Genomic DNA, 23,575 nt, shown 5'->3' with positions numbered 1-23,575 from the left:
CCGCTCAAATCGTGGGAATCTTCCCATGGAAATTTCATCATTGCGGTGGGAGAGAGACACCGGCGCCGTGAGAGGAATATGGAGGGAGGCTGCTCCGGCCAGAGAGAGACCGATGGCAGACCTTTCGATTTCTAGGGTTCTCTAGAGAGAGATATGGTGCGGCGGATGTATAGGTTTTGGGTTAAAAATTCAGATTTTTTATTTTCAGTGGATGTGGTAGTTTAGGGTTAAAAATCATAAAGTTTAATTAACAACTTAATGGTGCCCTAATTTTACCTCAAAATAGAAACAGGCCATGTTACGTGGGACGGCTCAAAAAGGAATACGTGCTATGAATAATGGGACGGAGGGAGTATTAAATACAGTTATAATAAAGGGAACAAAATCTAATCAATTTGAATCAGATTATATAATGCCAACGATTTATCTGGTCGGGAACAAAATTTATTACTCTAATCAATTTTAAAAACTTTATTTAAATCAATTAGATTATTATTTAGAATATATTTGTAATTTTTAGTCAATATTATTTAATTTACAATTTAATTTTGCGGTTGTTAAACTTAAACATAAAAAGAAATAAAAAAATAAATAGAAAACACTATCTAAGATGAGAGAGAAAGGGAGTAGAGAGAGACAAAAAACTGACATCATAATTATTCGTGAATGTAGCTGAAACATACAGATTTCAGTCGTTCCATTTTCAAAATTTCCGAATTCCCCCAATATGGCGGCTGTGCCTGATTATCGCTCCGGCGCCGGCGGAAAAATGGTCACAAATCGGCGGAGACAGCGGCTTGCCGCTACGCCGTACGACCGCCCACTTCCTCGTCCCTCGCCTAAAAGCCCTAATTGGTTTACCGGCGTCATTATACCCTCCGCTCGCGCCCTAGCTTCTGGCGCCGGAAAATTAATCTCCTCTGCCATCTTCTCCGACTCTGAATCCTCCTCCTCTGAAGATGACGGCTCCGCTTCGGGTGCGCGTTCATCTTTTTGTCATGTTTTTTTGTTTGTTTACTATTTTTAGTATGGTTTCCAAATTAGAACGTTAGTATTTGAGTTTAATTGCGCTGTCTGCTGTTAATTTTTTTCCGCTTAATTCAAGGATGGCTTTCAGATTTCCGTTTTGCTTCGTTCTTATATTTTCTTTCCGAATTAACTAACGGTAGCATTTCATCCCAAGTTATGTTAAATGGGTTAGCGGGAGCCACAGCTAGGTATTGTGTAGTTGAGATTGAGTTTATTATTCAATTTGTGGGAGTGGAGTTACTGTATATCATTGAGCACAATTCATAATGCTCAAGTAGTTAAGCTTATTTTCAGATGGTTTTGAAGCTTATCAAATGGAAGTGAGAAGTCTTCTCTCAGTTTAAATAAATAAAAACTTTAACAATTATACTAATCGCATCCTCTCTCTCTCTCTCTCTCTCTCTCCGGAGATACACTAATTGCATTCTGAGTAGCCTTGTTCATTTCTGGGGATTTTCATGCATCATGGAGTGCTAGAAATTCCTGTTTAAAAGTCTTTAAGTTTATTGTATGCTGGCAAAAGAACTATGGTGCGTGGCTCAGTTTGAGGATTATTTTGTTGATAGTAAGTATTGGGGCTTTCTTTATGATGACATCATCTTGTTATTTGATCTTCATATGCTTGATAATGATTTGGTGGGAGGGTGAGAAAGAGAGAGAAATCGAATAGTTGGGAGTTTTAGAAGGTAGATGAGGTTTGAAGAATTTTTTTTCTGGACTCCCTGTTCTCGCAACTAAAATTAATGTTCCTAAAGTTTTATACTAGTTCTGTTAAATTGTCATTGCCTGTTGGGAGTTGCCTGACATGATTTGGTCTTCCTTGCTTTTTTTTTTTTGTAATTCCTGTAATTTCATTCTTATTCATTTGGCAGAGGATGATGTTGGCACTGTTAATGAGTATGAAAGCCCATGTGGTGGAGTCAGTGCATTAAATGAGGTAAATAGTTGCTCCATCTAGTACATTAGTACATGAGACTGAACTGTGCTGACTTTAAATTGGAGTAAGATGAATCCTTAATATTGAACTGGGTGTCTTTTGCTTAGATGTAGTATAACTTTTTTTTAATCACTTAATAGGATATAACTGTGCTTCCTCTTAGATTTGGAAGAACAAAAGAACTTTGTGGTACAAGTTCCTGGAGAAAGGATAACTTTTATATAAATTTGGAAGTTGAGTTCCAAAGGCTATGATAATAATTTACCATTTTATGTTGTTGAAGAATCTTTAGATTATGATGCAGAACACGTTGAATGGTTTCAACCTTGACTTGGAGAATCATCTCTCTGATCCAGCATCACCACCCACTGTGATGGATCCCATGTTTAGTGGAATAGCATATTTTGACTGTCAAGGATTTGGGATTTCACATTAGTTTCAGTAAACTTGATGTACATTAAGTTTTAGAGTTCTGTCTGATCAGCTTGAAAGTAATCACCTAAAAAATGGATATTTCTTCTACCCTTGTTTGAATCCAAGTGGAAAAAGAAGTTAGTAAAGAAAGCATTCAGTTATTAATGGGTACCATAAAAGAAACATCGTGCTCTTTCATGTCACGTGGATGAGGATGACAGTCTAGAAAAATTTTTTTGCTATTTGCCGCCAATTATTATTTTTAGTATTGCCTGTTGTATTGTCTTAAGTTTCAGTTTTTTGTAAGTTTGTACGGCATCTGTCATCTGAAATATTAGCTACTTAATATGATGCTATACTCTCATCCTTAGTTTACAGGTTATTTTAGTCAAAAAATAGGTTGTGCAATTACATATGTGGCTTTTCCTCTTTGTTAGGAAAAACTGACTTCGGCAGAAATGGTAAGATATGGACGAGAGTCTCAGCTCAGTATGCGGAGACCTGAAACCAAGTGGCTAATTGAGCAGCTCATTATGCAGGAGAATTTTTCAAGGTAAGTTTTTTGAGGAAGAGCCTGACAACTCTTTAGTTTTGCTTAATTTAGATGGATTATGACTCATTAAAGTTAAAAAGTCATCTACCTTTCCAATTTAACTTTATTGATGTCTGATTTTATTCAGGGAAGAGTGTGATAGGCTGACTCAAGTTCTTTATTCACGAGTTACGGACTGGTCGGTTGAAGCAGGGGATAAAAGATCACTTGCGAATTCTCCTCCGCAAACAGATGGTATTGCTGTAGGATATCTAGTGACAATCCTTTGTTTGAATCTTTTTAATTATTTATATAGTTATTTTTTTTCATCAGCAGAAGATCCGTATATACTCAATAAAGCTGTTCTGGAAGCTAAAAAGTGGTTCCAAGAGAAGAAAGGGGGGTCCAGTTCAGTGGTAGAGTTGACACATGGCACTTGTAATCTTAACTCTGCTGCGATTGACCATGTTAGTCATGAATTAAAATGATAGATATCAGAGAAAGTCATTTTTGTTTTTACTGTGGAGCTTCAATTGTAGTTTTCACCCTACATAATTTACATCAGGGGCATGTCTTGAACAAATTCATTTGCTTCTTCTTGAGTTCTGAAGGTTTCCTTGCCTTGTAAAGAGATCTTGATATGTATATAATGTCATTGATCTTTGTTAATGCAGATGGAAAGTGGAGTTAGCTCTCCTGTGGATATGGCCAGATCTTATATGAGGGAAAGGCCTCCTTGGGCATCTCCAACAGAACATGTTGAATTGAGAACCCCATTGACTACAACTATGAAACTTTTCAAGGAACGAACACCATATTCAGTTACTGAAGATGTTTTGTCATCATCAAAGGTGCAGTTTTGGATTTTTATTTTGTGTCCATCTATTTTGTCAGCTCAGCTGTGTAGATTACTGCCAAACCAGCTTTTATTTTCCCTCCATTATGCAACTTTATGTCAATGTCATCTACATCTTAACTCGCAGTATAAGGTCTTTGTCTGTCCATGAATTAGCTGGATGGAGGCAATCTTGTGCTAAAGTTTTATTAAACAAAATGTGGTTTGAACATGAATTTCACCCAAAATGTTTAGTTGCTTATTTCAATCAATTGTTAACAGGATTGATATTTCTCATGGCACATCATAAATCCACATGTGATTCTCCTCACCCAATTTCTTGTTTTGAAAAATAGATTTTGTTACCAATATCTTGATAATATTCTTAAAACATAAGCTTCCTTTTTTATTCATGTGATGTGAGCCTTTTCATTTGTTATCCCAGGTTACATATATATATCCGTCTTACTCATTTGCATTTGATTATTGTATTTCAGAGACAGAGTTCTCTTGCATCTGGATCCTGGAATATCCAGGAAGAATTACGGAAAGTGCGCTCAAAAGCAGTCGAAGATATGTTGCGCTCACCACCTGCCAAAAATGATTCATCATTGTTTGCAATTGCAGCAACTAGGGAGGAGTCCACCGGAGCTGGTGGTGTGGGAGAAGAAATATTTAAGCCACACTCTTTTTGGAGAACAAACCCCATGAACGCTTTGATGGATGTTGGAGTGAATGCTGATCCTGCCCTTGTAGGTTGGATTTGTATTCTCTGCAACTGTCAGCAAGTTTTTTGCAATTTAGTAGATCTGATTCTCATTTCTAGATAATTTCGTACTTTAAAATAGTGGAATAGGTTAAAAATAGTTGATAAACACTGATTCACAGTTTTGGCTCTTTCAGCTTTGGAATCTAGACAAGATGGTAAGGCCAGTGAAGCACCATCTTCACATCCAGATGCTTCTGCTTCTGCTTCTGCTTCTGGAATTAATAAGGTACTTAATCAGCTAAACTTTCATGTTAGCTGTTGATTATGCAAATGCATAGAACTGTAAGATCTGGTCATTGGATAGTAGCTACACAAAATTAGAATTTCAAGTGCTATGCTGGTGTCTTAGATGGTATTTCGTCTGTTTTAAAGGATCCAGACACAATTCCATGTGATGGCGCACATGCTCAATCTATGCCCTCACACCCTACCAGTCCTGATCATACCGAGCAGCAGCATTCTGGTACTTGGACTTCTGTTCTTTCCCCCATGATATTCTCTGTGCGATTATGCCAGTGTGTGTTATTTTACAAGTACTAAATGGATTTGTAGAATGCATCTGTGGATATTATCTGACCTTTGAATGACATCTTCCTTGAACTAGCTAAAGAAAACATTAGAAGAAGAGAAACATAGAATGCATTTATTTTTATTGAACACTATTATTAGACTTGTGCAAAGAGGTCTGATTTTGTCTATGCTTTGGTATTTAGCCGATCCACATGCAGCTAAGATAAGTGGACCTCCAGGAACTGGGGTAGCTGAATCTGGAGGAAGACTGTGTACAAATGGTTACTCACCAGCTCAAACCAGGTTCTTCATTGCAGCCTGTTTCTCCTCTTACTGTAGTAAATTGACTTGTCACTTCTCGTGTGGTGGTATTAGCTCTTCTAGATAATACTGTTTCTCTTGTACAGTTCTCCAGGAGCAGTTATCACACAGAACACAAAGCAATACGATGATGATACTGCAAGCAACGATAACAGGCCAACAAATGGTACCACCAACATGGATAGCAACTGCAAGCTTCTCACTGAAGCCTACATGGAAGTACCTATTGTGACAGAAACCAATAGCATAAACAGCAGTTCTCAGATTAGCGTGGACGTGGAGGTGCAAAATGAAGAATCACAACTTGATATGACTCAGCCATCTGTAGAGGGAAAGCCAGACCTCGCAACTGTGAAGCAGCAAGCAAGAAAAGTGGGTAGAACCACTAGAAGAAGCAGCAGAGGAAAAGGTAAATGACGGAACTTCGTTTGCTGTCTTAGAGCAATTTATGTTGTACACTATCAAGAGATAGATCTCCCACTATTTACTGGTTTAGGATTATATTCTAGGTGTTGGTACTTTAGGACAGTAGATTGTTTGAGTTAATTTATGAGCCGTATGTTTTTGGAAAGGCCTGTAGTTTTCTTAGAACAACAGATACAATTGCTCAACTAGGGATCTGCCCGAAAATGAAAACTTTTTGAAGTGACGGTCGGGGATATTGGAATCTGTATTTGTAAAATTGTGTTTTATTTTATCTTGCTATATCATGCTCTGGTTATTTTGAGTAAATAGCAGGGAAACTATAATATATATGAATTGTGATATACCCTTAATATGTAATATAGTGCATACTGTAAATATGCCCAATATTGGTATTTAACATCTTTGTAAATATATAGCCTAGGTAATTTTGTTTACCACATCGGTCTGGTAAAATCCCACTGAACTCGTGATCTCTTTATTTGATGGATAATCACTCATATTGCGATTCTGTGATTTCAGTGTTATATAAAAACAGGGGAAAAAGCTTCCGGCGACGATGGATGCTAAAGGTTGAAAAAAGAAAAAAAAAAAAAGAAAAAAAGAAATAGAGCTTGGACTTAATTATAACATTGAAGTTATAATTAAGTTGCCTACGTATCCCAAAGGAATCAAAGCTCACGTAGTTCTCTTACCTTCATCTTACCTTTGGTTTTGGAGCTTTGGTTTACATGTCGAAGTCGAAATCATCATCAAAATCGTTGTCATCGGTATCTTGAGATGATTCAGAACAATCCGTGGTCTCAGTTTCAATTGTGCTTATAGGATACTCATGGAATAACTCTCCCCATTTATTCTCTTGTTCTCTTGCTTCGGCTAATATATGATCTTTGAGCAAAATTTGGGCTTCAAGATTATGCGGTGTCATCACAGATCTTCGTTCATCGAGCATATATCCTCCAACACTAAAAGCTTGTTCGATAGAAACTGTTGATGCCGGAACTGCGAAAATCTCTTTTGCCATGATTGCGAGAATAGGGAATTGAATTTGTTTCATAGACCACCATTGCAATACATCAACATCATTAGGACCTGCATTAAATAACTCACGACCCTTCGGGCTCCTTTAAGTAGTCATCTAATTCGGTACATTCACGCTGACTACTATCACTCACGCCCTTGTTTGCGAAGAAATTTTGCAGTTTTTGTCCAAATTGATGACTAGTGTCTATTTCTAGTGAGAAAGATCCACTAGACCCAACAATACTTGGCCGTGAAACATTTTTACCATATTTTGAAACATATTCATCAAATAGGTTTTGTAAAGAAACATGAAGATTTGTTTTGACTTCCATAAAATTCGGCAATTCTAAGCTTGCAATACCACAACTTTCTCCAAAACTCATCTCTTCTAAAAACCTATAATATAATTCTAATAGCTCACAAACACCTTCATATTTAAAAGAAGGGTCTAAACATTTTGCAATCAAAAAAACTGTAGGAATCTCTTTAAAATATTTCAACCATTTCATAACCATAACATTTATAACATTAGTTAAATTTGATTTATGACTACAAATATTAAATTGACATGCAATCAAGGTAAAATGATACAAAACATGCGAACAAGTAGGATAATAAACACCAGACAATTCCTTAATTGCAGTTTGAAAAATTTGAAAAAGTTGCACTAAATCATAACATTCATCCCAATAAGAAGACAATAAAATCATATTATTTACTTCAGTTGTAAAAAACTCAATCAATAAATCCTTAAATTCAAACGTAGATTGTAACATCTCGTAAGTAGAATTCCACCTAGTGCATACATCAATGTTAAAGCATTTACTACGTCCTGTTTTTGCCTTGCAAAATTTTAGCCATGTCCTATGCAATTTTTGTTTATCACGCAACAATTCTACAGCTTTTCTAATTGGCTTAATCGAGTTATCTAATATTCTTAATCCATCTTGAACACATAAATTAAGAAGGTGACAGATACATCGAGTATGAAAATATTTTCCTTCTAAAGTTGGATTACATGCTGCAATTAAAGATGATACACTAGCCGTACTAGCACTAGCATTATCAAAGCCGATAGAAAATATTTTTTCGGTCAACTTAAATTGTTGTAATATTTTAAGTATAATAAAGGCAATATTTTCAGCACTATGTGAGCAGTTAAACTTCTTAAAACATAGAACACGTTTATTCAAATTCCAAGTTTGATCAATCCAATGAACGGTAATACTCATATATGAATTTCTTTGCCAAGCACAAGTCCAAATATCACAACAAATAGAAACTCTATGTGATAATTGAGACAACATAGTTCGCAAATTTATTTTATATCTCTTAGCTAATTTAACAATAGTCCTAGTCATGGTTGCTCGTGAGATTTTTTTAGCACTAGGAATATATGCAATTTTAGTACTATCTTCAAGACGCGTGTTATTGGCAAATTGAAAAACAAGTGATTCGGTAGCAACAAATTTAGCCATTACTTCCCTTGCAACAACGTCATTATATTTAAACAAAGAAATTTCAAACTTACTTGGATTTTCGTGGGGCTTGAAATTAATTTGAGTTTGTTTACCTTTATCTTTGGATGGAGCATGCTTGGTCGCGATGTACCGTTGATTGCGTATTTTTCGAAATTGCTCCGTTGGTGATGAACTATCGTCGTCATCATAGTAATCATCTCGTGGATAGTCTTGTATGACAATACCACGAGCCCCACACGGTCTCCCTTCAACAATTGCATTCACATTGACATCAATTTTCTTGCTCTTATCGTTACGACGAGAATTCGAAGAAGTCATTTCAAGTGAAGGGAAAAGAGGAAAATATAAGACAAGAAATTGCAGAGAGCAAGGAAGGCGTGAGAAAATGGATTATAGTTTGGGGTATTTATAAGTGGGAATGGAAGAAACAAATTTGAATTTGGAAATTTGAATTTCAAATTTTGGCCAAACCGCGCCGGTTCAACGGTTTGGGTTCGGAACCGTTGACCACGGTTCCGCCGGTTCGTGACCGGTTCAACAGTTGAGTGGCGATTTGAACAGCTGGCCTGGTTCTGAAAAGAGGCGTTTTAGCTTAGTTTAGGAGTGTGCACTCACTCAGACTCGACCTTGGCTTCAGGTATGGATCCCTTTTCCTCCTCCGCAATCGCGCGCCAAACCTGGGAGCTGGAGAACAACATCGTCTCCGCCGCGTCCGACGCCGCCGATTCTTCCTCCGCCGCGTCCGACGCGATCTTCTATTTCGACGAAGCGGCGCAGGCCAAGTTCCAGCAGGAGAAGCCGTGGGCGAACGACCCCCACTACTTCAAGCGCGTGAAGATCTCCGCTCTCGCTCTCCTCAAGATGGTCGTCCACGCGCGCTCCGGCGGCACGATTGAGGTCATGGGGCTTATGCAGGGGAAGACCGACGGCGACGCCATTATCGTCATGGACGCTTTTGCCCTACCCGTTGAGGGCACCGAGACTAGGGTTAATGCGCAGGCTGATGCCTATGAGTATATGGTTGAATATTCGCAGACTACGAAAGAGGTTAGTGTGCTCAATGCCTTTAATTTGTTTTTCTTATTACGGATTTTGATCGATTTGGTGAATTTTCAAGTTTTGCTACTAGCTTCGGTTACGTTTACAATTTATTGTGTGGTAGTGATTATTCAAGTTATAACTTGTGAAACTTTGGTGGTGGTTGTGGCGGTATTTGAAAAGTTATGCACTAGTATGGTTATCCCTTTTCTCAAATTGTGAAATTATGTGTTGTCTGATTGAGCTGAGATTTTTTCAGATGATGAATAATCCTGTGTGATTAACGTAGAAGTTGCTGGTTGACGTTTAATTGAAGTTGTGTGTGTGCGCGGGTGTGTTACTTATGTTGATCCATTTTAGTTCCAAATCCCTTATTGTCTTCTTTGATACTATATACACTATGTTTCTTCCATTCTCTTCCCTGAAGTGACAGCCACATAATTCGGTGTTGCATTTATTCATGCTGTTTAAAGTACTATATACCACCATTTTCTTTTGCAGTTAAGTTTTATGTCTAGATTTTATTGATAATAATGTAATTTGCTTATACTTGCTCCACACATCCCTTGGTGGTCTTTTCTTACCTTGATTTGTCTGACATTTATTTATCTTTTTGTTTTGGTGGGGGAAAAGGCTGGTAGGCCAGAGAATGTGGTAGGATGGTATCATTCCCATCCTGGTTATGGATGTTGGCTTTCTGGTATAGATGTCACCACACAAATGCTAAACCAGCAATACCAGGAGCCCTTTCTTGCAGTTGTTATTGATCCGACAAGGACTGTTTCTGCTGGAAAAGTAGATATCGGTGCTTTCAGGACATATCCAGAAGGTTACAAACCCCCAGATGAACCGGTCTCTGAGTATCAAACGATCCCCTTGAATAAAATTGAAGATTTCGGTGTGCACTGTAAACAGGTGATAATATGTGTGTGTGTGCGCACGTGTTATCTTGTTTTAGAAGCTCACTCAGCAGAATCAGGTGTACTAACCAAGTCTTGATTTTGCAGTACTATGCATTGGATGTCACATATTTCAAGTCTTCTCTTGATTGTCATCTATTGGATCTACTATGGAATAAGTATTGGGTAAACACCCTTTCTTCTTCTCCTTTGCTTGGTAACGGAGACTATGTTGCTGGTCAAATATCAGACTTGGGTAATTTTATATTTGATTACTGAATCTTTCCAATATCATTTTTGTTAAATGCAAAGCTGTCCTTTTAGTCATTGCCTGGATATTAGGACCTTCAAGATGATGGATGTTATGTAAGTTTATTCTACTAACTTGTGCTTCTGATTTCATACAGCTGAGAAACTAGAGCAAGCTGAGAATCAGCTGTCTCATTCACGCTTTGGATCCTTGTTAGCAGCTCCTCAAAGGAAGAAGGAGGTTAGTAGTATTCTCATGAATCATGGTCCAAAGTTTGAGTATGTTCATGTTGTTTCATACTGTTTTATGTGGCCCTTTTAGCTTATAAGATACCTCATCATCAGTTCACATAATTCATTTACAAACCTTTTCTTAGGGACATGTATATATTGGCTGATATTCATCACATGATGGTGTTACCACTCACCAATGTTTTCAACATCTTCAAACACAAGATTTGTGGAAATTTTTCGCCCTTTTTAATTGTGTCTATAAGGAGACAAGTTTGAACTATTATAAACCCCTGTTGCTCAATCTACTTAACTAATTGGGGTTTATAGTCTTCATTCTTTTGTGATTGAGGGAAAAGAGTTATCTTAGTCACATATCAGTTGTCCACTGTTTCCTTTTGTCAACAACTGTGTGTTCCTTTCTCATTTCATTTTAGTTAATCTTTGAAGTCATATGGTAAAACCAGCCTAGCTTCTAAGTTTGTGTCAGTTGAAATCTTTTAAGAACAGAGGATGCTGACTTGTATTGCTAACTAAATGCCGCTGGGCCTGATTTGATTGATTCAAAGAAAATGAAAGTCGAGCATTCCCTGTCTATGTTGCAATAATGAAATCCAATCTTCAGATTGACTGAGTTTCAATCAGTCTGCCATTTAGAAAGCTCGATTATCAGCTTAAAGAATGTTAATCATCAAGTTTTTAAAATTCAGAAAATTGGAAACCGTAAAATCTTTGAATGCATCCAATTGGTTTCATGTTTCAATATGCTTATTAACAATTTTGAATAATCCCTTCCGAGTAATGCAACTGAAAGAGGGATATCGCAATTCTAAATGGAGATGTGTGAGGGTGAGGATGACTGATTCAGGATTAATGCTTTACATTTTCTGTCTATAGATTTCTCTTATTTTTTGTATTCAAGGTGGGGACTTATGTAAGCAACTGAACGTGGGCTGCCACTTTTCTGGTCACAATATTTCTTAAAAGTGGCTCTATCTGCTTCCTGTTTGCAGGAAGAATCTCAACTCAGCAAGATAACTCGTGATAGTGCCAAGATAACTGTAGAGCAGGTTCATGGATTGATGTCACAGGTAAGTGAAACCCCCGTCTCCTCTCAACCATCGGATCCCTCTCCCAGTAAAATAACATCCAAGTTCTAATTGTGATCCAAAATAGACTGGATCTGGGACTTATCAGCGCCTTTTTTTGTCGTATTCCAGGTTATCAAGGATATCCTTTTTAATTCGGTGAATCAGTCCCATGGATCTCAAGCAGAGTCATCCGGTCCTGAACCTATGATTGAATCCTGAGCCATTGATGAATTTTTTCAGTTGCGTGGATCGTTCACTTGCTCTGCCACAACTAGACTTGTGGAAAGATGGTATTGAGGTGTTGGTAATGGAGGCTCTCTCTTATTATTGCTTCTTTAAAATCAGTGATATGTATTTGCTGAGTTTCTTGTTGTATTGGCTCTCTCTAAAAAGAATTTGGTCTCACACTTTGGTAGTGAAAGGGCTTAAGTTATTAGGCTTCATGAGGTGGTTTTAGTTGTATCTATCTATTATAGAAGCAGCGAATGCATGATTTTTCGAGCTCTTTACTTCTTGTTCGTTATTTCTTTTTTTAAAAAGCAAATATTGTTAATTCGATTAGAGTGAATAGATATGAAAACGGTTGACTTCTATCATCGCCTTCTTGTCGAATAGATATGAAAAAGGTTGACATCTATCATCGCCTTCTTGTTCCTCAACTCAACTGCACAGTCAATTTCGTGGCACAAATGGATTCCCTACGAAAATTTTCACACAATTCTGATAAATATCTATAGTAAATTTTGAATTTATCAAATTATTTTACATATTTAATTCAATTGATTTATGTTGGAACTTACACTTTGAGGTGTTTGGCTGAGCTTATAAGCTGTTTAAGAGCTTATAAGTTACTTCAAAGTGTTTGGTAAAATAATCTTCTAAAGAGCTTATAAGCTCCTCAAAGAAAAAGTTCATCTACCTCAATTTACTTTTTCTTCGTTATCTTATAAGCAATACTCATTTTACAAAAATAATTCAACTATGATTTTTTATTTTTATCATATATCACTCCAATTTTATCTCTTTTCGATTTTTTCTCTCTAACTAAAATTTTCTCCCTCTAACAAGAAAGATCTATCTAGCTTATAAGCTTAATTATCCAATCACTTTGACAATTTATAAACTCTCAAAAAATTACATTTTATAAGTTCTTGAAACATAACTTAATTACCCAAACACTTTGACAACTTATAAACTCTCAAAAAACTACATCTTATAAGTTGTAAGAGCTTATAAGCTCTTTAAAATAAGTTTAGCCAAACACCCTCTTAGAAGTGGCCTCAAAATCTTCGCTACGTTGTAGTCCTTAATACTTTTAAAAGTGCGTTTATTATGAGGATTAACTTTGATAGATAAAAATAGTAGAGTTAAATCTATTGTTTATTAAAATAGATTGGAATTTTGGAAATCCTTAATATAGTTATTACATCGCATTTGTATTGAAAATCAATAGTTTCGTGGATATCAATGTATGTCTTCAAGTTGATAATGATTAGATGAGTTGAAAATCAATGCTTTCACGGATTCAAGTGTGATAGGGTCTTGCTGCATAAGGTTTTGTGATAACGAAAATGGCGTTTCTTCAAGATTCTTTTCCTAGTTTCATGCCCAAAATACACTGCAAGAACATAATCATAAGCGTTTCATTAATTGTTTCTGCTATGAAATAGCTGAAAAATCAATCACATTCAGTCATGGTATCGTCAAAGAAAATTTCTTACTGAAACTCACATAAAAAAAATCAAATCTTGAAAGCATGGTTTATAGCTTCTGGCCTTCTTCTTGCTTATGCTCATCGACGTCTTCCGTTGGAGGGATTTTCTGCAGAGACAAGAGATGGAATTTTTACGATAAGTCAGAAAATCATGGGTGGGGCATTTCGTCGAGCAGATTGTAGACACACACAATTTGGCAAGGGAAAAGGGGGTTTACCAGATTAGGCTTGTAAATGTTGTGCACAATCGAAGCGCCGGCGAGTAGCGACGCCACGACGACGACGGATGACCATGCCAACGATGGAGTTCCCGTCGGCTGCTTCCCGCCACCGAATTTCTGATTCATCTCTTTTCCCAGGCCAACTTGTATCTAGATTCTAAAATATTTTAAATTGATATATGTATATATAAGAGTGTTTATTAGTATATAAATAAGATTTATGGTATAAAATAAGTCTATTATGAATTCACTCTCAAACATTATGAACTCCCCTTAAAAATTATAAATTCAAGGGTTAAGGTGCAAATCCCACCCTAAAGTAGAGGCCCCTATAGCGTTTAGCCCCTTATTCTCGACCTTGGCGCAAACACCCCCCACAATCCAAGAAAATGGTGCAATTAAACCCAGACCTCTAACACCATTAACGTCCGTTAAACATTTGAGTTTAATTGCACCATCTATTTCAGGGGTCGATCTGCACTTTAACTTTTTTTTTTTTTTTAATTTCGGCAATTCACCTCCGGCATCAACTTAGCCGCCCTTTTACTCATCGGATCCGATTTGCACATTGTCAGCTCACACGCGCGGCGCGCCCAATCTCTTGGTTGTCGAAATTAAAAAAAAAAAGAGTTAATGTGCAGATCCACCCCTGAAGTAGATGGTGCAATTAAACCCAAACGTTTAACGGCGTTAGAGGTCTGGGTTTAATTGCACCCTTTTTTGGACTAGGGGGGGGGGGGGAGGGGGGGTGTTTGTGCCAAGATCGAGAATGAGGAGGTAAACGCTATAGGGGTCTCTACTTCAGGGGTGGATTTGCACCTTAACCCTAAATTCAAAAAAGTTGAAAATTTTACTATCTATGACGCTTTTTATGATACATAAATATTTTATACATAAATGATTCAACCATTAAATTATGAAGATTTATGATAAATTTAATATTATATTGAATGAACATGTGATCTAGGTGTTCGAAGTCTATGAGTAGCAAAATTTTATATGTTTCATAGTGAATTTATAGTGTTTTTATTAGGACGTAATTTATACTTTAAATTTAATTTATATAATAAATATTTGTTATTCGATAATACTCTCTTCGTCCCCCAAATAACTTATTAGTAAGACCACTTTTATTCATAACCGGTCATGGATGGTCATCACTACAAGACAAAAAAGAAAAGTTAAAAAAAATGTTAAAATGTAAATAAAGTGGAGACCAACTTCACCAACTTTTAGTAACCTTTATTGTTGGGATGACATGTGACACAAGTGTCATAATAAATAATAATATAAGTAAATATATTTTAGGTTGAAATAGGTCATTGATAAAGCATAAAAGTTGTTGAATTATAGGTTATACATGTAGAAGAGAGATAAATAATTTTTTTTATTAAAATATTGGGTTTGTGTTGGTTGTTGATAAAGATAATCTAATACTATCATTATCGGTTATAAAATGGGAGATCAGGTCCCTGCCACATCAGTAAAGCAAAAAAAAAAAAAAACCAATTGATAAGGCAAAATGAGACCATGGTCGAACTTGGAAAAACAGAGACCAGGTTCGGTCTCTCTCTCTCCTCAAATATGAACTAATGATATTTTAACACTTGTCATTATTTAATTGGTTGAGCAGATTTTGTTAGGATAATTAATAAAAACAAGTAGTATATCTTTTATATAAAATATTAATATATATATATATATATATATATATATATCAAAATTTATATTTTTTCATTTTCTATAAATAGAGACCTCTCTTACTATATTTGAACACACCTTCAAATTCTTCAATTTCCCCTCTCTACATATAACATCTACTAGTATTTCTTTCTCTATTTTTCAATGGATCTAGGCAATAATTCTTTCTAGGAGTGAGCAGAAATCGAACCATAATTAATAATCGAACCGAACCGAACTGGATTGGTGCGGTTCGGTCCCAATTCAATTGGTTCGATTTTGAAAAGTAAAAACCGAAAATTTTCGATTTGGTGTCGGTTTCCATTTTTTGGTTCGGTTTTAAACCGAACCGAACCGATACATATTAATATTTTATTATATATAATTATTTTTCTAATTTTTTAACCTAAAACTAAAACCCTAATTCACAATTATAATATATAATTATTTATCATGTTCATGTTGTGGGGATTTGACATTTGAAATTTGTGTATTTTACATTATTTTACAATTTTTAATTGATATTTTTGAAAAAAATAAAATAAAATAAATTGCATTGTTCGGTTCGGTTCCGAACCGAACCGAAACCGATGGTTTTATCGGTTCGGTTTCGGTTCGGTTCTGGACCCCCAATTGGTGCGGTTCGGTTCCAATTTTAACCATCGGTTCGATTTTCGATTTTGAGTTTTTGGTTCGATTTTGCATCGAACAGAACCGATGCTTACCCTAATTCTTTCTTCAACTCTCAAAATTTCAATCCCTCTCAAGACTATTATCCAAATCTTGGTGATATTCCAAGCTCCAATGAATTCTCATAGTTTGATTATGCTATGAATTTAGAATTCTCGCATAATCCAACTGATTCTCCTATTTCCGAATATCACCAAACCTCTGAAAAATTTTCTGCAAACCCTTCCAACAATGCGCAAAGTTGGACTGATATAGAAGATATATCCCTAATGTCTGCTTGGTACTTTGTCAGTAACAATCCAATTGTTGGCAGAAACCAAAATAGTAAGTCATTTTGAAAAAGTGTTGCAGATATGTATGAGCAAAGTCGTGCTAATTAATAATCCAGAAATTGGAGGTCCAAGGTCCTTGGAATCATTGAGGCAACGTTTCAAACGCCTCAACAAAAATATAACTTTGTGGGTTGCTGCATACAAGAAAGCTTATGGGCGACGAACGAGCGGTCAGTCCAAAGAAGATATCGAGAAAGCAGCTCAAACAATTTATGGTAAAACTAAGTTTACTCACCATGAGGTGTTTGAAAAAGCTATGAGCAGCTATCCGAGATAGGATTGTATGCCTAGCGAGCTATATGAGAACTAGGTTCCAACTTCGCAATAGAGAAGCTCACAGCTCTCTATTAAATGACTTGATCGAGCATATATGGAAAAAGTTTGACGATGATAATTAAATGCTTAGTATGTATAGTTTTTTTTTTTTCTATTTCGAGTTTGAATTGTTGTAATTTATATTTTTTGTTAGTCGTAATTTAAATTTTTATTATTTTGTTATTTTTTATTTTAATTTTTTAAATATTTTAATTTATACTCCCTCCATCCCCAAAATAAGTTCCTCTTTGGGGACGGCACAAGTTTTAAGGAAAATGGTAAAGTGTATTGATAGTGGAAAAAAATATGTTATAATTAGTATTGAGAGTGGTGAAAAGGTGAAAAAGTGTTATAATTAGTATTGAGAGTGGTGAAAAAGTGAAAAGTAAGAATAAATAAAGTATTTTAGTGGTGGGGTAGTTGTCCAAAAATAGAAAGAAAGAAAGAGGAACTTATTTGTGGGACGTCCCAAAATGAAAAAAGAGGAACTTATTTCAGGGACGGAGGGAGTATTTAATATCACTAAAATTATTATGATTAAAAATAATAATAAAATAATTATATATAATGTTGTGGTTGGGGGTTGGGGTGGTCATTGATAAATCAACAAAAATAGAGGTGGTTGGGTTGGGATGAATATTAGTGATGTGGAAGAGAGAGAAATGAATTAAATATTGAAGATGGTTGGGTGGTTGCTGATAAACATAGTCTAAGAGGCGACACGAGTTTTAAAGAAAAGTTGTTAAGTGTATTGGTAATAGAGAAAAAAATGTTATAATTAGTATTGAAAGTGGTGAAAATGTGTTATAATTAAGAGTAATGCTAAACGGCCACATTGTGGCCACCCACAATTTACCTATCAAGATTGTCCTTATTATATTAGTTTGTGGGTGGCCACAATATGGCTGCATAGATTTATTGATCCACTAATTCATGACCTAGGGGAGGAAACACAGATTTTAAGAAAAAATATACTATTGTTTATTAGTTGAGTGGAGAAAAAATATACTGTATTGTTTATTGGGAGGGACCCACCAATTAAACAATGTATAAATAATTACTAAAAATGGATATGACATGAATTGATGGACGAACCAAAAAGGAAAGTAGGACATGAATTAGTGGACGGAGGGAGTACGTAATATTTATCAAATTTGAATCACAATGTATTTCTTAAAAAAATTGCAGAGGGGCAAAATGGTGTTCATTTTCTTCTTCTCTCCACCAATGCTACTGAAAAGCGATCTCTCGTGGCATCGCGATGAGCACGAGGCGGAGGACATTTTAAATCTTACCGGAATTCGTATGACCGGCAACAGTTGCTCAAGAAATGCAGGTGCAACACCGACGAGGGGATAGGGTGGAAGTGGTTTACATCGGAGTTTGACGAAAATCGAAGAAAAAGGCAGTCATGCTAGTATACTACTTCACAGAAATCTGTACATTTGCAAATAGATTAAAACATAAATATGTATGTCTCTCATTCCCGCATGTCTTTCTTATTCTCACTCAAACTCCAACCAAATCAATCTCATATATTAATCATTTGCTTTCTTTCATACTAATCCACAATTGTTTTTGAATTATGGAACCAATTAATCCTCATATGTATGTGCAATTAATCTCATATGCATATTTGTGTATAATATCATTTGCATAGTACTCCCTCCGTCCCGGCCTAATAGGCTCAGTTCCTTTCGGCACGGAGATTAAGAAACACACTATTTGGAAGAAAAAAGGTGGGTTCCACACCAATTAAACATTTAATCACACCTTTACTTTACAATTAAATTAAGCAATTAGATAGTAATGCAGATCAAACAAAGAACAACCTTCGACAAACCTCAACATAAATCACATAAAGAAAAATTGATGTTCAAAATCCATAGTCACAAAGAACTTTGTTTAATGCTTCCAGAAAATCGAAAAATTGATGTTCAAATTAAGGACGAATGAAAGAAGAGAAGGGGAGGGGGGGTGGCGCACGCCCTGTTGTCGCCGAAAATTGAGGAGAGGAAGGTGGGCGGAGTTCTGGATAGTCGTCGGAAATTGAAGAGAGAATGGTGACTTGGGTGGAGGAATGAAGTCGCCGGGATCTGGAGGAGGAGAAGAGAGATCTTTGACTTGAAAATCTGGACTAAGCTTTGAACTCCAAAAAATCAAGAACGAAACTTTCAGCAACAATCCTAAATTCTACCAAATCAAGAACCCTAAATCAAACTTTGAGAAAGAAAAAATTCCAGATCTGCAACCCCATCAAAAAATCAGCGATTTCAGCCACCACATCATCTCCTTCACCAGATCTGGAATTCCCGATGTGCGAGGCGGATGGCGGTGGTGGAGACCGAAGACGCGGTGGAGAAGGTGGAGGGTAGAGGCGGTGGAGGCGGTACACGCGATGGAGAAGACGGTGGCAGAGGTAGAAGAAGACCGCTAGAGAAGACGGGTGGAGAAGAGGCGATTTGTTAGAGGTTCCGAGATCTGGAGGGGAGAAGACCGCCATGGCCGGGAGAGGGGAGAAGGAGAGCGGTGGAGGCGGTGGAAATGGCAGCGGCGCTCATCGGTGGAAATGGCAGCGGCGGAAGAAAGGAGAATGAGAGGGGAGAAGGAAAAGTGGCCGAGTGAATTGTGAGAATTTTTAGAGTTTTAATTAGGGGCGTTATAATTTTAATTAGAGCCCTAATTATTTCTATTTTTAGACTGGGCCTATTGGAGTGGGACGTCCCAAAAAGAAAAGCGAGCCTATTGGGCTGGGACGGAGGGAGTAATTTTTTCCATATTTCATAGCAATTAAATTACAATCATACCCTTACTACAATAAAATAAGTTTAAAGCATGCAAACAAATCTGAATCATAGAATCAATGATCCCAACTCAGGTTAAAGATAATAGTATATCTTTGTGGAAATAAAAAAATATCGTATCGTAAAATTTGATGGCTGAAAATTTAGAATGATCCTAATTATAAAAAATTCAAAATGTATTGGACAAAAGATGACAATTTTATTCTCTCAAAAAAAAAATGATGATAATTTTATAATTATTAGCAATGAAGTCTTTTTAATTGAAGAAAACAATTCTTTTCTTTTAGCTTATCTAGTACCGCTGTCCAACTTATTTGGTTTACCTAGATCGTAAAGTCATCGTATTATGCAATGATGAAATGGCGAGCATTATTTTTTATATGAAGCGATTCAATTTTGACTTCTATTCAAGTATTGTGATTTATTTTTTTCAGACATAATAATAGTTACTCATGCAGACGACCAAGTGCAGTCTGTTATTAAGACGCTTCTCCTCCAACCAATAGGTCGGGGGTTCGAGTCACCTAGGAGCTAAAGTGTGAGTCGATTTTTTCATTTTTTTGGTTGTAACGAATTTTTTGGTAAAAAAAAAATAGTTACTCATGCAACTCAAACATAAGAATTGAAAATATACACATTAGTTACTCATGCAGACGATGAAGCTCAGTCTGTTGGTAAGACGTTTCTCCAACCAATAGGTCGGGGGTTCGAGTCACCCTAGAAGCTAGAGTGTGAGTGGATTTTTTCCTTTTTTTGGTTGTAACAATTTTTTTGAAAAAAAAAAAAATAGTTACTCATGCAACTCAAACATAAGAATTGAAAATACACACATTAGTTAAAAAGGAAAATAAAGCTGAACAAAAAAGTGGAATTTCATTTGATTATTTGGTGATGGAAATAACATAAATTCTAGGCAAAACAAGGATCCTTTTGCCTCAATACTCTATTAGCTTTATTCTGTTGAAAATCTGAAGATAAAAAAAGAGTCTTACCTAAATCAGCAGAAAGCAACTTTGTTACAGAAAACAAAGCTTCAACTTTCAACTGTTACCTGTGTTAAGTTGTAAGCAGCTTTCAAGAATCCATGGCGATGGCCTCAGGCAACGGTGCTAGTTTCAGAGGCGACAAGCTCGACTTTAGAGGAACAAGGGATGGAGCGGACAACTTCTTCTCCTTCGCCACGACACTCACTATTCCCAGCACCTTCCTCACTTCATTCGCTAGCTTGATCACATAGTCGTCTTCATGACCTTTCAGACACACATACATATATATGTAAATCATCCAGAACGCAATTTGAGTCTTTTATATTTTCGATAATTCTAGGATTTAATTACCAATGTCAAACATGGCCTTCTCCAAGGAGAAGAGGTAGTCCCTGTTGTTCCCGCAAGGTCCAAAGGCCGTCGCGATCTGCCTTGCCATCTCCTCCAAAGGAGCAGGCCCTAAATAGTACTTATTTGATATCCTATCCGGAGTGGAAGTGAACCTATATTTCAGACAACCGATGTTTATTAATTAGCCTCAGAAAACAGCTTGTTCCGAGATAGGTGGAAAGGAAGAAACGCGACAAATTACTTACACTATGACTCCAGTGAGCAAGGGCACCTCAGATTCACCTTCCTGGAGTTGAAGAAACCAACATGTCAACAAAACACCGCGAGGTTTGCCTTAGAAAGCTCGAAGGGCTTGAGCACAACTCACCTTGTAGAAATCTACCAATGTTTTCTCATCATACTCACATTCTCTTTTCTCCAGATACTGAAATTACAACGGATGAAATCAAAAGATTTGATCGCTTCGTGAGGCAATAATATATTGTGACCAAAGAGATGAAGCAAAGAGCATACCGCCATTGCTGCCTTCTCTTTCTCTGGCCCTCCGCGAACACAATAGGCAGCACCCCACTACATTAACAAGAAATATGAATTCACAAATATGCAAGAAACTATGGAGTACAACATAAGTGACCATAGCAAAGGAAGTTCTTACCTTCTTGGTCATAATAGTAGAACAGAAAAAACAAGTTTGCATGTTTTTATGATAGCGTAAGAGATAGAACACAAATTGCACTCTCAAAATATTACCAATAGTTAAATAACACCAAGCTTTGAAAGTAAACCAACTCTTTCAAGAAAAGTGAACACTTACTTAATGGAGGCATTTCGAGTTCTCTCTCTCTCACACACACACACAGAGAAAATCAAGAAATGAACTTACGCAGAGAGATCCTTGTTTTTTCTCCAATGTACATGTTCTAGCAGGGTGCTGAGGCGTGCCTCTGTGATCAATGCAGGCTGAATCACATTGAATTAAACAAAGAATCAGAAAAACAGGAAGGGAAAAAAAAAAACAAAAAAAATCCCTTATCAGCAAATAAACTCTTAACTCTAAACACCTAAAATAAAATGAATCACGAAATCTTTACTTGAAAATCCATTTCAGCTGCAGAGCGTAAGCCAATTGCAACGAGACAACATGTGCTAGCACAAATTGCAAACCCAAAAAAGCCCCAACTCAAAAAGTTGAGCGAAAGTAAAAAGGGTTTCAACAAATTTATACTAATATTAAACACACAGATTTCACACACATAAACCATGGCATTATCCCCACCAAGTCTCATTCCTCTCCTCACAAATGGAATTCGTATGCAGGAAAAAATGGAAACAAACAAATAACAAGAATAAATTAAAGCATACCAAGATCAAATACGCGCCTGTATTCCTTGACGAAGCCAATCACTTTGTCATCATATTCAAATCCAGGGTTCCACACCAATGACCCATACCCGAAAACCCAGAGCACCATATTTCTTCTTTTCTTAGATTAATTATCCAAGTAAATATTCAGATAGTGTGAGTTTAAGGGTAAACGAGTAGGATCAAAGGCAATGCAGGAACTCAAAGATGATGTGTTGTTACAGCAGGCGACTATGGAAATGGATAATAGAGGGAGAGATTGAAATCAACTGAGATTTCTCTCTCTCTCTCTCTGCAAAATTGTTTGTTTGTGTTCAAGGAGGGAGGTGAGGGAATGAAATCGAAGGGGTGGTTTTATAGTAGAATTGAAATTGTAACGCTTTAAAATAAAAAATAAAATAGTAAAAAAGAATTGACATATTGCAGAAGTCGGTGCTGTCGCGTCACGTGCGTATTATGTTATGTAGTTAAGTGGTTGACATGTTTAGTTGAATATCAATTTTTCTTTTTCAACTTTGTTTCATTCGCTTCTAAAAAAAAAACTGTTTCATTCGGTGGTTCTTGAGATTTTTAGGAAATATAATTAGGTTTTCGCATTATTTTTTGTGTATGCATTTGATCTTCCTATTTCTTTTTTTGTTATTATTATCTCCGTTCCCCATATTTATGCATACCTTTTTTTTGTTCTCAAATTTATACATACTCTATTTTTAACGTTATCTCTTATTTCACACATAATTTTCACAATTGCTATCATTTTTTCAATTTGTGTTCTTGAATAATTGAGGTATATCATTCAGTATAGACTATGATGGACCTCTTTTTAAAATAAAAAAGATGAAAGTGTAGAATTTAAACATGAATTTAATTACTTTATAGAGAATTAAGTGATCTATTAGGGCAAGATTTTGCTTCTTTTTTTTTTCTATAAATTAACAATATTAAATAAAAAATTTAAAGGTCGCATTATATGAGATTCGAATCCAAAATTTTTGGCACCGGGCATTAATTCCTTACAGCTTTGGCCCTTACTGCGAGATTCCGCTTTATTATTATTGTGGTTGATTTGTTTGTTTCTTTTTTTGTTTAATGTTTTGAAGTATATTGAACTGGTTTTAATTTTTTGTTCGTTGTCTATATAATATTAAAGAGATAATTATGTAATTAAATACCACCTTGATACGGAGAATCAAACTTATCCAAACTAGATTTTTAAGAAACTAATGATCTTTTTTATCATAAAAAAAGAAACTAATGAGTTGTTTTTAATAGATCAAACATTTTGGAAAGACGTCTATATAATTAGTCTTATTAAAGAAAGATTTTGGTTGAAACAAG

At 36.1% G+C, this 23,575-nt stretch overlaps 4 protein-coding genes and 1 long non-coding RNA gene across 9 annotated transcripts in view; 3 read left to right on the top strand and 2 right to left on the bottom strand.

Annotated features, from left to right (window-relative positions):
- The window catches only part of LOC130987205 (uncharacterized), a 698,101-nt gene that overhangs the window by 246,331 nt on the left and 428,195 nt on the right, over positions 1-23,575 (top strand). The window lies entirely within an intron of this gene.
- Positions 594-6,079, top strand: LOC130987174 (protein KAKU4-like). 4 transcript variants are annotated; one of them, XM_057910821.1, is made up of 11 exons: positions 594-977; positions 1,902-1,966; positions 2,818-2,933; positions 3,061-3,167; positions 3,249-3,328; positions 3,587-3,763; positions 4,245-4,503; positions 4,651-4,742; positions 4,889-4,979; positions 5,230-5,329; positions 5,434-6,079. In XM_057910821.1, exons 1-11 carry the CDS (start codon positions 728-730, stop codon positions 5,762-5,764), a joined length of 1,668 nt encoding a protein of 555 aa, XP_057766804.1. In that variant the 5' UTR covers positions 594-727; the 3' UTR covers positions 5,765-6,079. The 4 variants fall into 4 exon arrangements, with proteins under 4 accessions (XP_057766804.1, XP_057766801.1, XP_057766802.1 ...); XM_057910818.1 differs by having other exon boundaries at positions 3,246-3,379; XM_057910819.1 differs by having other exon boundaries at positions 595-977; positions 3,249-3,379.
- Positions 8,880-12,291, top strand: LOC130987193 (COP9 signalosome complex subunit 5a-like). The gene is made up of 6 exons (XM_057910840.1): positions 8,880-9,321; positions 9,946-10,227; positions 10,320-10,467; positions 10,619-10,701; positions 11,705-11,782; positions 11,912-12,291. Exons 1-6 carry the CDS (start codon positions 8,914-8,916, stop codon positions 11,999-12,001), a joined length of 1,089 nt encoding a protein of 362 aa, XP_057766823.1. The 5' UTR covers positions 8,880-8,913; the 3' UTR covers positions 12,002-12,291.
- Positions 13,412-14,009, bottom strand: LOC130987222 (uncharacterized). Its single transcript, XR_009089617.1, has 2 exons — positions 13,715-14,009; positions 13,412-13,603 (listed from the first exon to the last, which is right to left on the bottom strand). It is a non-coding gene; the product is annotated as an uncharacterized LOC130987222 (long non-coding RNA).
- Positions 20,393-22,593, bottom strand: LOC130987210 (gamma-glutamylcyclotransferase 2-1-like). The gene is made up of 7 exons (XM_057910858.1): positions 22,238-22,593; positions 21,759-21,835; positions 21,389-21,445; positions 21,243-21,299; positions 21,121-21,161; positions 20,876-21,027; positions 20,393-20,788 (listed from the first exon to the last, which is right to left on the bottom strand). The coding sequence occupies exons 1-7, from the start codon at positions 22,344-22,346 to the stop codon at positions 20,613-20,615; spliced, it is 669 nt and encodes a 222-aa protein (XP_057766841.1). The 5' UTR covers positions 22,347-22,593; the 3' UTR covers positions 20,393-20,612.

This window comes from Salvia miltiorrhiza, chromosome 5 (assembly GCF_028751815.1).
Source record: "Salvia miltiorrhiza cultivar Shanhuang (shh) chromosome 5, IMPLAD_Smil_shh, whole genome shotgun sequence".
Classification (NCBI taxonomy): Eukaryota; Viridiplantae; Streptophyta; class Magnoliopsida; order Lamiales; family Lamiaceae; genus Salvia; species Salvia miltiorrhiza.
The sequence above is the reverse complement of the archived record's forward strand: the minus strand, read 5'-3'. Positions and strand labels throughout refer to the sequence as shown.